Source organism: Gadus morhua, chromosome 20 (assembly GCF_902167405.1).
Source record: "Gadus morhua chromosome 20, gadMor3.0, whole genome shotgun sequence".
Taxonomy (NCBI): domain Eukaryota; kingdom Metazoa; phylum Chordata; class Actinopteri; order Gadiformes; family Gadidae; genus Gadus; species Gadus morhua.
The window spans coordinates 4,035,002-4,052,956 of NC_044067.1; the positions used below are offsets into that span (position 1 = coordinate 4,035,002).

Sequence of the window (17,955 nt, forward strand, 5' to 3'; positions counted from 1 at the left end):
GGGGGGGGGGGGGGGCTATATGCTATACATGCTATACAACCGAGAGCGTCGCGGACGGACGTACCAGGCACTCGGTGAGGACGTCCCCGTAGAGGTGGTGCTGCAGCAGGCTGGCGATGCGGAGGTAGGGCAGGCAGAACTGACGTAGGCTGAACTCGATGGACTGGGGAGACCACACGCTGGAGCTCAGCTAGGAGGAGGGGGGGGGGGGGGGGGGGGGGGGGGGGGGAGGGGGCGAAAGACAATGGTTATTTCACCAGGTGTGGTCAGTGCACGGACCATGTAGGTAAGCTCTGAAGACACATGGTGCATTCAGAGCTACCTACACAGCCTAAACTTACCAAGACTCTTCAGAGCTACCTACACGGCTCTCCTCAACAAACATCTTCAGAGCTTCCAGTTCTAAACATGGCACTACTCATTCTTGTACAACTATTTCCCATCTTTTTTTAAGTCATTGTTGATCATTATTGTGAGAAATCATTAACATGACTTAATGAATTAACATGTTTCACATAGGTGAGTATCATTAATAGTAATATATAACTAAAGGCAAACTGAGCAAATGTGTTATTTCAGAAGAGTGTATCAAACGGGGTGCCCTTCGATTGACTCAGTACCCATGAAGTAGCTCTCAGGTTCAAAAAGGTTGGTGACCCCTGCTCCAGACTAACTAAGCGTCTTCAGAGCTACCTACATGGCTCACCTCAGCACGTGTCTTCACAGCTACCTACATGGCTCTGACCTCATTTTGATTTTGATGGGATATGCATGTAGGAGGTGAAGGCGTCTCCCTCAAGGACGTCCACAGCTAGACTGCGGACATTTGGGTTCAAACCTCAGAACCTTCGAACACCCTGACCCTGAGGCTGACCTGCCCTGGGAGAGGGGACACCGCACAGCGGGGGTGTGTGACACGAGGGCTGGGGGAGAGAGTCCTGTTTGTGAGTGGTTCCTTCCTCACCACGGTGGGCTCCGCCGCATTCAGCCGGTAGATCGTCTCGTCACTGGACAGCTCGCCGATGACGTGGCTGAGCAGGGCTTCGAAACACTTCTCTCCGTTTGCCGCGTTCTGGACAGGCACCAGACAAACAACAAACGTATTCAAGCTCCACTGTGTTCTGGTTCCAAATTAGGTCCATTTGGACGCGGCGCACTGAATGAGATACGCTGACTACACAGAATACACACGGGAACAGCAATTATTTTCTTACAGAAAAACACCCCAGACACAGATAAGCTGACCACATTACAAGAATGAGTGTAGCGATAAAAAAATAAAAACCTAAAGAAACTCGACGACTTAAGGCTAATGTTTTCGAAGATGAAAAGTCTGCAACATTTATCATGTTGAAGGTGGTAGAATATAAAACACCGTCCCGTCTTATCTCTCCTGCCTTCCTGCGTCCGAGATTCATCGAGAGAGAGAAAGAGAAAGAGAAAGAGAAAGATAGAGAAGTCTAATGTTTTGGATTACTCTGCACTGAATTCAGACCTTTTTGTTCAGTCGTCGCCTCGAGGTGATAACCGAAAAATCGATCAGCTCCGTTACCGGAAAAAAAAGGCTGGTCCGTGTAAATATTAGAAGGCCCTGGAGGCGCGGGGGGGGCGATGGCTCGTGAACGGGCTCAGCGTGGTTCATGGGGATGCAGCAGAGCGGTGCTCGACAACGTACCCCTCGCCCAGGACGACCCGGGGCTTTAGCGGAGGTGCGGCCGTGGGTCTATTGACGTTCCGCTGAGCCGCCCGCTAATACACATTTAATAGACGCCAGACAAATAGCCAATTAGGCGGCGCCCTTCCACCAATCACACTTTTCGAGATAATGAAGATCGATACGGTCCGCGGGCGAAGGCCATGTAAATGAACCTGGAATGGGCGTCGTTCGTCTCAATCGGGAGTCATACGCCGTGATTAACAGCGGCAGTCCAGCGCTCCTGGAGCAGAGGAGAGACGTGACGCCGCTGGACGCGTTTGTTTTAAGTAGAGACCACCGTATGCGAGCCCCAGACCCGTCCGTCGACGGCGGCGGTCGCGGCGCCGCTCGTGAGCTGCCTCCGCCGATACCACCTGGTGTTCCAGCGGCTGTTTGAGGTTAGCGTGGCTCGCCAGAACGCTGTGGTCTTTGATGCAAAGTAATCACCATTTCTTGAAGAAATTTGACATCACTTAGACTCTGCATAGCCTCCCCCCACCGACGTCCTGGCACTTGATGTGCGCACTTATCGTATGTTGTACGTCCTGGCACTTAAAAGTAGTACTTAGCATTGTGTAGCGTCTCATCCTAGCTATCTTCGTTGTAAACGGGGAATTGGTTAACCCAACAATTGTAAGTGCTCGGCACTTGGTTCTATGTACATCCTTACTGTACCGACAGCGATATATTGTTTCTCCTTCTACCGACAAATGTACTTATTATAAGTCGCTTTGGATAAAAGCGTCTGCTAAATGCCCTAAATGTAAAGAGCGAACAACGTTTTGGCCCGAGGAGGCGGTCCTTAAATATCTCAGTCTCCCTCTTCCCCCCAGTCAATGGGCTTTATCGTCACGGGAAATGTACAATGCCAAAGCTGATGAAAATATCACCGTAGTGAATGACGTAGTGAATGTAAATATTGATCGTCCTTTACCTTCTTGGGGGTTCCAGACATGCTCCAAGCCTGCCTCTCCTCGGGGCTGAACTGGGCGGAGAGCGCGGCCAGGGCCTGGACGAACTGCAGGTTGTACAGCATCTTCACCACGCAAGTGAAGTGTTCTGTGGGGAGGACAGGAGGGGGGAGGTCATTGGTGGTCACAAACACACACACACACACTCTTGAGCCAAATCACTCAGCACTTGATAGAACGGGGAGGGAGGTGGAGAAGCAGGGCAGGAGAAAACGATGGATCACGCAATAATAATTTGAATCTTTGGAAGGCAGTAGTGGACACGATGGGTGTGTGTATTTGGTAGAGGTTGGAAACTAGGAGGAGGGCTGAGTCATTCTGGTGAGCGACTTTCCCAGCATGCCTTTCTTTTCTTCCCCCCCCCCCCCCTCCCCTCCCCCGTCTACCACTTCAACCCAACGGATAATTACCTGGGGGAGATGGAGGTTTCAGACTGGAAGACAAAATGGAAGGTGCCATTGCCCGGTTTTTCCATAGGAGACATTGTACCCCGTGTCAGTGCGATTACAAACAAACACAACAAACCCCCCCCCCCCCCCTCCCCCAGGACAGGCAGGTCGAGCACGTCCCCTTCTATGTAGAATAAATCGAATCAAACCCACAACAAAAACAACTGAGCTATCTCAACCTCCATCGCTGCGCCCTCTCCTCTATGGGGGCCCTCACTCAGACGCATTACTGATCCTGTTGTGCATAAAAGAAAAGAACCCCCCCCCCCCCAAAAAAAAAATCAATTTCCCATCTCACATCGAGTGCGGTAATGACGCTTGGTTTGGCTAAATCAATTGGAAATTGAAAGAGATACGCAGCCCATCTAGAAGCTAATCGCACACTGATTGCCATTTCTCCTCCGTCAGGGCTCAAAGGCGAAGTAAAGGGCCGTTGAGTGTACTACAGAGAAAGGCAGTCCACACAATCTCTGTGGAAAAGAGAAAAAGCACAAAGAATGCACAGAGAAATGGACTTTCAACGTCACACTCAGCATCCACGAGGGGCTGAATGTTGAATAAAAGAACAGGGGTGAGGGGGTTATGGCGGTGGAGGTGAAGGTGGAGGTGGTACTGGGGTTGGTGGTTATGCTGTTGGTGGGGGTTATGGCGTTGGTGGATGGTTATCGCGGTGGTTGTAGTGGAGGTGGTGTTGGTGGTCTTCGTGGTGGTGGTCGTTATGGTGGTTGAGGTGGAGGTGGTTCTGGTGGTATAGAAGGGGGGGCATTGGTGGTCGTGGTGGTGATGGAGTTGGCGGCGGATATGGTGGTGGTTGTAGAGGGGGTGGTGTAGATTGTAGGGTGTTGTTGTCCCTCCTTCATCGGAGGACTTAAACTAAGGCCCAATCCCATTTCTACCCCTTACCCCTTCCCCTTACCCCTCCCCCTTGTTTTGAAGGGGTAAGGGGAAGGGGTAAGAAATGGGATTGGAAATGGCCCAATCCCAGATTTAGGCCCAATCCCATTTCTTCCCCTTCCCCTTACCCCTTCAAAACAAGGGGGAGGGCTAAGGGGTAGGAATGGGATTGGTCCTCAGTGTCCAGGTGGAGCTGAATGACACAGCAAGGATACCCCCCCCCCCGCCACCCCACCCACCACCTCGGCTGAGCATCCCGGACCCCACCACCAAATAGAGTCAGAGCGGGAGGCGTGATGAGAGAGTGCGAGGGGTTTCCTCCAGACGTTCGGTCGTGATCAGGGGCTGGTAACGGAGAGTGTCTGTGTGAGGCAGCAGCAGAGATGGTGCTCCCTGGCTCTTCTTTGAGGACTCTGCCCTCCTGCCCTCCCCCCCACCCCCCAGCCCCCTCCCCGATGCTCGAGGAGAGAGAACCGGGAACGCACCTTTTCTCAGGGGCTGCGGCATGGTCAGCACGAAGATGATGAGCAGCGACGGAACGTCTCTGAACAGCATGGCCACCTCCCGCCGGTCGACCTCCGGACCTCTGGGGGGGACAGGGACAACGTCTTTAATACAGGGAGGGTACGGACCAGCTACAGAGCCTCCAACCTCCCCCAGAGCTCCCTGGGTGAACCACAGAGAACCTCCCTGAGTGGACCAGAGAGAACCTCCCACAGAGAACCTCCCAGAATGCATCACAGAAAACCTCCCTGAATGCATCACAGAGAACCTCCCCAGTGTACCACAGAGAACCTCCCAGAATGCATCACAGAGAACCTCCCCAGTGTACCACAGAGAACCTCCCAGAATGCATCACAGAGAACCGCCCACAGAGAACCTCCCATAATGCATCACATTGAACCTCCAAGAATGCAGCACAAATAACCTCCCGCAGTGTATGTATCACAGAAAACCTCAGAGTGTACAACCGAGATCCCGAGCAGAGAACGCTGCAGCAACATGAATGATTGAGTGACTGAACGACCAGGGCGAAGGCATCCCAGCCCGGGCCCACGTCTGATGTTCATGTAACGGGGGAAGCGTTGCGGAACCCACGCAGTCAATATTGACTTGTTCACTAGATGGAGTAGAGTGCGACTACTCCTCCTCCTCACGTGAATCGCTTAAAACAAAGAGATGCCTTTCTGCAGCCAGGGGAAAGGGACAGGGGGGGAGGTCAATTTCCTCAGCCCCCCCCCCCACACACACACGTATTTTCCTTAATGCAGTCACGCACCGCTGTTATTGTTGTATTTGTGTAAAGACGGACGGAAAGAAAAAAAATAAAAGCGTTCCTATTGACAACCTTGAGCCCCGGCCGTACTCTTAGAGCCCTCCAGGGATGGGGAACGAGAACGAGTGCACTTAAGGAATAATGCTTCCATTTCCAGCCACTCTGCCTCCCAACGCCACAGTGCTCGCGGAGGACATAAAGTAGAACCGTAACAAAACGCTAAATGGCCCTTCTGATTCAAAGCCTACTGGCAACATGAAAAACACACACACACACGCGCACACACACACACATACACACACGCGCAACTGGAACCTAGTCTCGACACCTTCGGTGCGTCACAAAAAAATAAATAAGAAGAGTACTGATATACCGACCTGCATTGTTCAGAGCTATAGAACAAGGCGGCGTGCGTGGATGGGTTTGCGTGCGTGCGTGCGTGCGCGTGTGAGGTTAAATGGCTGTCCTACTTCAACAGTCTCGGCTGGCGCCCGCGGCTGCCTGCCACGGTCCCAGAGTCCTTAACGAGGTATTTTTAAACGCCAAGCGGCCCCCGCTGAGAACAGAGCGCGGTGTGTGTGTGCTGGACCGAGCCCTTTAATAGCAGACAGACCCCGGCCCTCGCCACCATTATGTGGGAGGCACACGCGCGTCGCGCTCAGCGCTGATCTGCTGTTGTCCCAAGTAAGGCAAAGCGTCAGTGGTTAGCTACGGCCGGGACAGCTCAGGGCTGAGGGAAACGCAATGCTGCCGGGCCTAGTGATTTGTGGAAACGCACACACACACAGACACACACACACACACACACACACACACACACACACACACACACACACACACACACACACACACACACACACACACACACACACACACACACACACACACACACACACACAAAGAGGTTCTGAGACGTGGCTGTGGTTATTCTGAGACAGTGTGTCTGGCTAAAGGACTGGGAGGAGGCTGGGCTGCCCTGGGGGTGGTGGTCGGTTTGGGTGGGTGGTGTTGGTGGGGGGGTGGTGGTGGTGGTGGTGGGGGTGGAGGAGGGGATGAGTTCGGGGTTGGTGGTGATAGAGGTGGAGGAAGGGATGTGATGGGGGTGGTAATGGCGGAGGCGGGTGGTGGTGGTGGTGGTGGTGGTGGGGGAGCAGTGATTTTGACAGGGTCGTTTCACTCTCCGCGGAGCACCCCATGATTTGCCAGATGCGACAATTATTGGTATCTATGGCAACCGCTCGTAGCCCCTTCTCAGTGTTTTTAGCTCTGCCTTTGTGTGGCGGGAAAAAAGCTTTCTGGGGACATGGGAGGGGGGTGGGGGCTCTTAGAGTGGGGGGCAAAGTGGCACTGTCATTACGTGCTTCTGTGCAAGCAGGCGGTCGGTGTGCATGTATGTGTACGTGGACTGCTCCATTGGTTGTTCTAGGCCACAACGCACACACGCACACGCACACGCACGCACGCACGCGCACGCACAATTCAAATTCAGCCAGAGCACATCCTGTACTGTACTTACTCTTCTAGCTGGCTCTTAGTGACCTGCGTGAGTCGGGTCCAGGGGTTGTAGGCAGAGTCGATGCTGTACAGACGCATGTGTGTGGCCAACACCTGGAACAGCTGGTCTACAACACAGGAAGACACACCGTGAAGTTAGCATCATTAGAACAACAACAACAACAACAACAACAACAACAACCCAAAGGGAGAACCTGTTAGGACCACTCCTTTTAACCCCTCTTACAAATCAGAGGCTTGAAACCAGGCCACGACAAGACTGGCCCGTGAGAACCCCGGCAGCCTTCAGCCGTGGTCACACATGCTCATTGTGAACGTTGAGGGCGAACGCACACAGACAAACACACACATCAATAGACATACATACGCACACACACACAAATACATACAGACATCCAGACACGTGCACATAGAAATAGACGGACACGGACATGCACAAAGACACGCACACAGACACGCACACACACACATCCTTAGACACGTGCACATATAAATAGACGGACACACACACACACACACACACACACACACACACACACACACACACACACACACACACACACACACACACACACACACACACACACACACACACACACCAGTGTGTTTAAATCAACCAGACATTTGTCGATGAATTCTTGGTACGGATTCAAAAATACTTAGAAATGGTGAAATATGCCTTTCTAAGAAAACTGCGGTTGACGGAAAATCAATAGTATCTAGTTAGATGCTAGTTAGAATTGCACCACCCGTAAAAATGGCCCCTTTAAGGAATAAAAGGAACCTAGTTGGGTTTCTGATCCAATTCCATCCACAATTGTACGAGACAAACCCTTAAAAGAATACACAGAACCAGCTTTGAAAATAACACCACTTTATCAAACCAGATTCGTCCAGCAAAAATCACCCATCTGTTTAACCTAGGCAACACTAAACAACTACCCATAATCACCATTCCTGCGATGGTGTTTTTCCCAGGGAGTTATGACGTGATAATGCAGCAAAACACTTGGTATTAGGCAGATCTCCAATATTGACAGAGCGAGCAGCCGATCTCTGGAGCAACACTGCCCTCCACAGGTGAAGTCGGGTACAGCACGAGGTAGAGGTCAAAAGACTAAACTGATGTCACGATTGCGTCAACGCAAAGGGGATTTAGTTTCCTCCGCGGGGAGACTGGCAAAGAGTGGCACAGAGTGACACAGCAGTCGACCAATAGTCTTCCGTCAGGTCACCGAACCAAAGTCGGACGCTTCCACCTCGGGTGCAAGATCCATGATAGCCTTCATGTATCCTTTTCCTCTCGCCTCAAGCTACGGCCATTCCTTATATCGCCTCGGAAGAAGAGGGAAAAAAGAAGGAATCATGTCGAGGGAGATTTGAGGGTCGTAGACGACTCGTATCTCTGAATCCACGGACACATGTTCCGACAGTGACTGACAGGTGGCCAACGTCCTCATCGTGATTGATAAGATGAATTACTCCACACCATCAGGTACTTAAGCATCGTCACCTCCGAGGAAATAAGACAGACGATCCGAAGGAACACGAGGAAGGAGGAAGACCCAGAGCAGCAAAATAAATCTACAATAATAATAATGAACTCGGCTCCACAAGAGAATAGAGTCCTGGTTCTCTGGTATGGACGAACAACCCTGGTCCCATGAGGAGTCACCTCACTGAGGGGTCTTAAGGACCCCTAGGGAGCCTAGCAGTATGGAGGCCGCTCCTCTCCTAAACACGCGTTGAACCCCGGTTCTGGCCCTCCCATTGGCCAGCGAGAGCGAGGGCTAATGAAGTGCGACCGGGTAGATGTGGCCATCAGCGCTGTGTGTGTCATTAGCGCGGTTGGGAAAATGGCCGCGCTCCAATGCTAAATAGCCCCCTTTTTAATTCCTCCAGCGGCCGAAAATGTGTTGAAGCCATCACTTTGAATATTTCATCACTAAACAGACAAATTAAAGAGTATGGGGGCACATTCGCACTCACATCAATTTAACTTAAATTGCCGTGCTGCATATTTCCCCTCTGAGAGTAGAGCGGGCTGGGCTCGGTTGCCATGTTGGTCCACTGGGGCGGAACACTGAGTCAGGGCGTAGCCCTGGCATTCAGTGAACCACCGCTACATTGTATTCATACCATGCATAAACTCCGTTTAGCAAAACGGGTCAACCGTTTGTTTGCGTTCTGCTGCCCTCTCTAGACAGTTTATTTAACTCTTACTCCAGCAAAAAACACAAAGTTCCCCTTGCCGTCATTTTCTAAGAAAATATGAATTGTTACCTTTAGTATTGTTCTGGCTTTATGATAACAAAGCAGAGCTTTGAACCAAGGAACCACTGAAGGAAATCTTGTAGTGTCCCAAAAACTAAAAGATTGGTACAAAATTATTTCTGAATAGAAATAGCCACAGGGTTCTTTCGCTGTAAGTAAATCATTAATAGCCAAGCCTATTTTGCTACTTAAGACTGGATTGTTTTTAATCTGTCTCAGTGTGTCTCCTTGAGAAACGAACACAAAGAGAAAGCTGGTTTCTGCAGTGATGGCTTTAAGGCACGCCAGCCACTGCCAGAAGCACAGCAAGACTCCTATTGCTTTTCCCCCACAACATCAATCATCTGGGCTAAGAAACGACGCTCTTTGTCAAGGACGTTATAGTTGGGATTTCATAACCAATTGGATTTACTCTTGTTTGTTTTCTGTATACCCACATACATATACCACTATAAATACACACACATATACACGCCCACACATATATACATTTATTAATATATAAATACACACACAACCCACTGTCCTAACCGAACCCACTGCTTATATGTGTAGTTAGTATGACAGATAATTCCCTGTGGGGGATGTATGGTTATTTAGGATAACAGATGTTGTAATGTGATAGTTACATGTGTAGTTAGCATAACATGGTTGTAATGTGATGTTACATGTGTAGTTAGTATAATCTTACTCATCACCTACAAGGCCCTCAACAGCCTAGCCCCCCCCCTACCTTGCCGACCTCCTCCATCACCACGCCCCCTCCCGATTCCTCAGGTCCAATTCTGCCAACCTGCTACAAGTTCCACGGACTGAGCGACGGACTTGGGGCGATCGGGCCTTCTCAGTTGCTGCCCCCACCCTTTGGAATTCACTCCCCTCCCACATCAAAGTCTCTCCAACCCTCTCTTCTTTCAAATCTGCCCTCAAAACATACCTTTTCACACTAGCCTTCCCCACCTAACTCCCACCTTATTCTTCATGTTTAACCTCTGTTTTTCTTTTATTCCTAGTCCGTTTTCCATAGTTTTGATAGGCCAATATGTAAAGCGTCTTAGAGTACCAGATTAAGCGCTATATAAATTTCATTTATTATTATTATTATTATTATTTATAACATAGGTGTATTGTGATGTTACATGTGTAGTTAGTATAACATGGTTTAATGTGATGGTTACATGTGTAGTTAGTATAACATGGTTGTAATGTGATGTTACATGTGTAGTTAGTGTAACATAGGTGTATTGTGATGTTACATGTGTAGTTAGTGTAACATGGTTTAATGTGATGGTTACATGTGTAGTTAGTATAACATGGTTTCTTGTAATGTGATGTTACATGTGTAGTTAGTGTAACATGGTTGTAATGTGATGTTACATGTGTAGTTATTGTAAGACAGGTGTAATGTGATGTTTCATGTGTAGTTATTGTAACATAGGTGTGATGTTACATGTGTAGCTAGCATAACTTGGTTGTAATGTGATGTTACATGTGTAGTTAGTGTAACATGGTTTAATGTGATGTTAATGTGTAGTTAGTGTAACGTGGTTGTAATGTGATGGTTACATGTGTAGTTAGTAGAGCTGTCAGTTAAACGCGTTATTAACGGCGTTAACGCAAACCAATTTTAACGGCGTTAAAAAAAAAAAAAAATTCTTTGCCTCAAAACAAAGAAGCAGTAGCCTGACTGCTATGTTCAAATGACATTTGTTCAAAGCAGTCGTTTAATTGCACTATGGGCTCTTTTTTTGTATCGTCCTGTTTTGATCAGTATATGCCAATGTTGTTATCGATAAAAAAATCATTTGCACAAGGCAAGCCGATGCACTTCACCATGTTGATAAGAGAATTCAAATGAGAAGAATTATGGGACAAAAAAAATCAAGGGATATTTAGCATAGAAAAATAATTTGCGATTAATTGCGATTAATCGTGAGTTAACTATGACATTAATGTGATTAATCACGTTTAAATATTTTAATCGCTTGACAGCTCTAGTAGTTAGTATAACATGGTTGTAATGTGATGTTACATGTGTAGTTAGTGTAACATGGTTGTAATGTGATGTTACATGTGTAGTTAGTTTAACATGAATGTAATGTTACATTACATGTGTAGTTAGTATAACATGGTTGTAATGTGATGTTACATGTGTAGTTATTGTAACATAGGTGTGATGTTACATGTGTAGCTAGCATAACTTGGTTGTAATGTGATGTTACATGTGTAGTTAGTGTAACATGGTTGTAATGTTACATGTGTAGCTAGCATAACTTGGTTGTAATGTGATGTTACATGTGTAGTTACTGTAACATGGTTTAATGTGATGTTAATGTGTAGTTAGTGTAACATGGTTGTAATGTGATGGTTACATGTGTAGTTAGTATAACATGGTTGTAATGTGATGTTACATGTGTAGTTAGTATAACATGGTTGTAATGTGATGTTACATGTGTAGTTAGTGTAACATGGTTGTAATGTGATGTTACATGTGTAGTTAGTTTAACATGAATGTAATGTTATATTACATGTGTAGTTAGCATAAAATGGTTGTAATGTGATGTTACATGTGTAGTTATTGTAACATAGGTGTGATGTTACATGTGTAGTTAGTATAACATGGTTGTAATGTGATGTTACATGTGTAGTTAGTGTAACATGGTTGTAATGTGATGTTACATGTGTAATTAGTTTAACATGATTGTAATGTGATGTTAATGTGTAGTTAGTATAACATGGGTGTAATGTGATGTTAATGTGTAGTTATAGTAACATGGTTGTAATGTGATGTTAATGTGTAGTTAGTGTAACATGATTGTAATGTGATGTTAATGTGTAGTTAGTGTAACATGGTTGTAATGTGATGTTACATGTGTAGTTAGTGTAACATGGTTGTAATGTGATGTTAATGTGTAGTTAGTGTAACATGGTTGTAGTGTGATGTTACATGTGTAGTTAGTGTAACATGGGTGTCATGTGATGTGTGGTTGTGGGGGTCGGGACTCACTGAGACAGGAGCGCTTGGCTGCCCCACTAGCTCCTCCAGAACACAGGTGGCCGCCGCGGTGAACCAGCTCCAGCTCCAGGTTGGTCCTGAGGACAGGGGGACAGGGGGACAGGACAGGGGGACAGAACAGGGGGACAGAACAGGGGGACACAGCAGCAGGTTAGTGGTCAGAGAAACACACACACACACACACACACACACACACACACAAGGCAAAGATATTTCTATAGCACTTTTCATGCACGAGGAAGTCTCAAAGTGCCTCACATAGAAACACACACACACACACACACACGGACAGAAACACACACGGACACACAGACAGACTAACAAATACATGATGAATTGTGCACCACTAAATGTGCCCGTTGTGCAGCCGGCCTCCGTCTAGCAACCTTCCAGCTTTTCAAGGCTTCTGACCAAGCTGGTGTGAAGAAAAACCTGGCCACAAATCTCTGAACACACACAGTGATGGGTACACAGATAGGTGCTGCTAAAATTAGACAAAAGGCGCGCTTGTTTTCATCCTGCTGCCGGCCGGGGGAGGAGAGAGGGAGGCAAGGGGGAGGAGGGGAGGGAGGGAGGGAGGGAATGGGGAGGGTCCAAATCCTCAGGTTTCCGAGGGAGGAAGAAAAAGCAATTTCACATTAGACACTGCCGGCACTGTGACGCTCCGTGTGGCTGCGGCTGATAAGAGACCCGCTGTGACCGAGGAATTTTTCCACTCCTCGGGCAATTTGCTCCGTTCATCGAACTTCAGAGAGCCAACGAGCGGCCAGACGCTCTTTCCGGAGACCTGGGAATGCTGGGAGGGAGGTTGGGGGTGCTCTGGGGGGGTGGGTGGCGGGTCAAAAGGTCAAGGGGAAGGAGGGATAGGGGACGGGCTGGGCCACTCTGTCGCAGAGGGTGCAGGGGTTAAGGGCAGCCAAGAACATGAGAAACCAAGACGACTATCGGGGCGGGACGGATAACGCTCGTGGCTGCTCTGGTCTTCGACTCCCAGCCGGCGAAAGGTTCTGGGTTTGATTCCCCGGGGTAGCCACGTGCTGCCCCAAGCTCTGGGCCTACACCCTTACACAGAGGGGGAAGGCCAACATGAGGGACACACCTGTGGGCCTGCACCCAAGAGGGCCTACACTGCTGTCCCCGACACAGAGAGACAGCCGTCAAACGCTGCTGTGAAGAGGTGCGCTACGAGAGAGAAAGTGTCCCGTAAAGCTCCAGCAAGTGTGTGATAAATCCATAGAGAGGCCTAATAAAGGACTCTGGGGAGGGGGGGGGGGGGGGGGGAGCAGGTGCGAGAGTCAATACAACTTTACTGCAGCCTGAATTGACTGAGCTGCTAAAGCCTTTTAGAAAGAGCAGTTTTCCAGCAACACCTCGAGCCCCGCTGTACGGCCGTATAATCAGAGGTATGAATAAAGGCAATCAGAAACCCTTCACACTCCCCTGCACAACTTTCAGAATACGCCAAGTAATCTATTATACATCCAGTGTAGGTACAAAGACTGTGCAACATCTGCAGTATTGAATTTCAATACGTTCCCCCTCCTGGCCACAGCGGGCCGAGCGCGACGGTGATAAAATAACCCAAAAAAAAGTGGCAAAAACTTTAAACACTGGAGAGAAAGGTCCTCTGAGATTCTGTGTTTCCTCATTCAGGTGGCGAGTGGCGTTGGGAGACGATCCAGAAGAATACAGTCAGTCAGTCAGTCAGTCAGTCAGTCAGTCTGTCTGTCAGTCGTCTGTAGAGGAGCTACCTAGTCTGAGCAGTTCGGGGTCCCGGGTTACAAGACACGCCTTCTCTCAGAGGGACACGCCCTCTTTCAGAAGGACACGCCCTCTTTCAGAAGGACACACCCTCTTTCAGAAGGACACGCCCTCTTTCCGAGGGATACAACTTCTCAGAGGGACACGCCCTCAATTAGAAGGACATGCCCTCTTTCAGAAGGACACGCCCCCTAATGACCTGCATCTGAATTCATTGTAGGGCGTTGTGGTTAAAAGCGTCTGCGGAATAGTATTGCATGTTAGGGGTGGGCACAACTAAACCGTGCAACTCACCGTTACTTAATTCATCCATTGAATATGCATAAACATTTAAACAAGTTAACCCAATCAGACTGACCTAGAGGTCATAATGCGGTTTGTGGCCTGTTTCAGCACTGGTGCTTCTGACGTGTCAGTCGACCCCCTGACTCACCTGGCCACAGAGTACATGAAGAGGAAGTCGTTGTCAGGGGAGCCCGGGTTCTTGCCGTAGTCCATGTACTTCTTCTGGGTGGTGTTCTTGATGTCCTTGATGACCAGCTCCATCTCTTTGCTCAGGTTCGACACCGTCTGAGCGAACACAGAATGAATGCTCTTTAAAAGGAGGTTCGAAGTCATAAACATGCACAGGGACACAGCGGAGTTAAGTTGGGACATATATAAACACAGGGGACCTATATAAAATGCTGATGAAGCCTTCAACTGATATTGCTCTAATACATTTTTAAAATAAATGGGGTGCAAGTATATTTGAGAACACTCATTTAAACACTTCTATTCTGGGGGGGTTGCCTACCTGAACACCTGCATTGAAACAACTTATTTTTTTATTATTACAATTTTAAATTAGTGGTCATCTGGGATAAAGAAAAAAAATGTAACCAAAAAAATATATAGGCCTATATCTATACGCTTCTCCCGTCTAGACCTGAATGATGAACCACAAAGCCCCTTGTCCACCGCAGAACAGACTAGTTAAAACAACATGGACCCAGCTGACCCCAGTGACAGAGGGAGGCAGCGTCCTCACCGGGAAGGGGGCCATCAGCCCCTGCAGGTCCTCCACCTCCTTCACCAGGACCGAGGGCTTCTTGTTGCTGGGGCAGTGCCAGGCCCCGGCCTCCAGGCCCGGCCCCGGGCGGCAGGGGATCACGCTGTTGGCAAACTGCCGGCACAGCGGGCAGGTGAACTCCCCCTTGTCCACGGAGAAGCCCTGCAGGACCTGGTCGTTCTGGAGGAACACACACAAACACACACACGAACACACACACACACACACGAACACACACACACACACACACACACACACACACACACACACACACACACACACACACACACACACACACACACACACACACACACACACACACACACACCGGAACAAAGAGAAGACACGGTTCACGATCTGTATAAAACCAAGGATACAGGAGGGGAGTCGTTCTAGAGGAACAAGACACGACGAAACTAAGAAAAACCACGGTTCAAGGTCTGTATAAAACACAAGGGAACGGGGGGGGGGGGGGGGGGGGGGACTAGAGGGACTGAAAGAGAGCGGGACTCTTATCCAACCAACAGGGTAATCTGCATACTGGGATGTGAATCTAATAAGGGCTACACTAGTCTAGTACCGCTGGGACCCAATAAAAACAGGGCTTGTACCATCCTTGGTTGCTTTGTGTTATGGTTTAATAGCACTTGCTTTCAGTAAGCCACCTTGGGGCTTTTAATTCAACCTCGAGTAAGAGTATTTCTTTTCCTATTTCACATGGATGCTTCCGAACCAGAACACAGAGAAGACGCTCATGACTTTATCCTTTGAACTAAAAGCCCCTTCGGCAACTAATTTGTAATCACTGTGACATTTTATGTATGTATGCTGGACATGCTATAACTTTTCTTTTATTGTTGCATCTTTTATATCCCGTGGGCTGCTGTAACAAGTGGAATTCTCGTGTATGGGATGAAATAAAGCTCTCATCTTATCTCAACATCGGAGGTAAAACACTGAACAACAAGTGAGCGGCCCGCGCGGGTGACGCGGAGAGGGAGAGGGAGCTCAGTGCTCACCCGGAGGGACTCCATGTAGGACTTGTGGCAGTCGATGTGCAGCGTGTGGCCGCAGGTCTGGACGTAGACGCCACCGTCCCAGCCGATGGAGACCGACTGCAGACACGAGCTCTGGGGGAACACACAAGTGGACGCACGCGCACACCGGTCAGATATTCGGCCTGCGAACCAAAGCCTCCCTGGAAGGACACTAGATTCACATTAGGGAGAATAAATATATACACACACACACAGTAGGAGAACATGAACTCCTCCACAATGCTATGACTAGACATGCACTGGACGATTTGAAGGGATGTTGGCAGATAGAGGCAGACTTTGTCATGGGAAGTGTCTCTATGCACTAGATAACATTTGAAAACCACGGCGGACAACACCACACAGAGCTCTGAAAGTCCATTCAATAAATGAGCCACTGTTGTGCTCTGGACCACATAGAGACCACGATTGAGCAGAAATCGTTCTAGATGTCCGATGTCAAACACAGACGGTGGAATAAAACGGGGGATTAGTCCTTCAGAGGGGTCGAGTGCCCCCCCCCCCCCCCCACCTGGCAGGTGACACGGACATCGGTTGAGGTCTCTCTTGCTGGAGGGGAACACACCTGAAATACTCACCTTGACAGGAGCATTACTTTAACGCAGGGCCTGCCAAGACCTGATCCTACCACAGATTTCAGGCCCCTCTTTTTGTTTTTTTTCCCCCAGTAACTTATCTCATTTGTGACTTTAAAAGTGAGAGCTATAGTGGTTCGCCTCAAGATGGTTATTTTTTTTTAGGCGATGGGTGTAAAGTCTCTTCACACTAAAAAAAACTGTACAAGCAAACAGAAGAAGAAAAGCGAATTGAAAGTCTACAGACAATTAAACCCATTCCCCCCCCCCCCCCCCCGACACGGTGGTTAAAGGGGAGGTCACCTCTCTGAAGAAGCGCTGCATCAGCGCCAGGCGAAGGTCGTGCGCAACACCGCACGTGTCCGCCGCGTAGATGTGCTCCTCGTCGCTCGTCGGCAGCTTCTTGGCCTCGCCCGTTTTACAGCGGTGGCCCAACACTGGAACACAACAGTGGAGTCAACAACAACAACAACAACACTGGAATCAACAACCACAACAACAACACTGAACCCTTACACTGTAATCATCAACCAACACAACAACAACACTGGAATCAACAACCACAACAACACTGAAACCTTACATTGTAATCATCAACCAACACAACAACAACACTGGAATCAACAACCACAACAACACTGAAACCTTACACTGTAATCATCAACCAACACAACAACAACAACACTGGAATCAACAACCACACTGAAACATTACACTGCAATCATCAACCAACACAACAACAACAGTGGAATCAACAACAACAACAACAACACTGGAATAATCAACAACCACACTGAAACCTTACACTGCAATCATCAACCAACACAACAACAACACTGGAGTCACCAACCACCAGAACAACATTGGCTTAGCTCAGGAGGTAGAGCAGTTGTCTTGTAACCGAAAGGTCGGTAGTTCGACTACTAAATGCCCTAATGGTAACACAACACTGGAATCAACAACCACCACAACATTGGAACACAACACTGGAATCACCAACCACCACAACAACAACACTGGAATCATCACCTACAACAACACTGGAACACACCCCAGCACAGAGGAGCCATCAACCACCCACAATCCCAGAAGGATACTGAATGATACACATTTTTAATAACGAAATCACATCATGACTTCAACAGTGCTCTCGGATTCCAAATGAACACAGCCGCATGGGGCATTAACAATACCTACAAAGAAAACAAATAGTAACGTTTTATCTCGTATAAGCCGAGTTTCACAGCGATTCTCCACCGACGGCAACATTAGACGTCTTTGAGATACCGCATAATGAGCTTGACGCGCGTACAACAGCCAGGGACGGGGGACGGCAGAGTCGCACCATATGTCATGTTGTCAGCGCCGTGTGCTTGACGCCTCGGACGCCGTTAACCAGCAGTTCATAAATGAAGATTG

At 48.5% G+C, this 17,955-nt stretch overlaps 1 protein-coding gene across 4 annotated transcripts in view; it reads right to left on the reverse strand.

Annotated features, from left to right (window-relative positions):
- Positions 1-17,955, reverse strand: part of ubr3 (ubiquitin protein ligase E3 component n-recognin 3) — a 48,377-nt gene that overhangs the window by 7,003 nt on the left and 23,419 nt on the right. For all 4 annotated transcript variants that reach the window (XM_030342667.1, XM_030342664.1, XM_030342666.1 and 1 more), the window contains 10 exons: positions 16,840-16,973; positions 15,923-16,033; positions 14,883-15,083; positions 14,286-14,422; positions 12,083-12,168; positions 6,803-6,908; positions 4,496-4,596; positions 2,631-2,755; positions 965-1,072; positions 65-190 (listed from right to left, as the gene is read on the reverse strand). In XM_030342667.1, the coding sequence (XP_030198527.1) occupies positions 65-190; positions 965-1,072; positions 2,631-2,755; positions 4,496-4,596; positions 6,803-6,908; positions 12,083-12,168; positions 14,286-14,422; positions 14,883-15,083; positions 15,923-16,033; positions 16,840-16,973 (1,235 nt within the window). The remainder of the gene's footprint in view (positions 1-64; positions 191-964; positions 1,073-2,630; positions 2,756-4,495; positions 4,597-6,802; positions 6,909-12,082; positions 12,169-14,285; positions 14,423-14,882; positions 15,084-15,922; positions 16,034-16,839; positions 16,974-17,955) is intronic.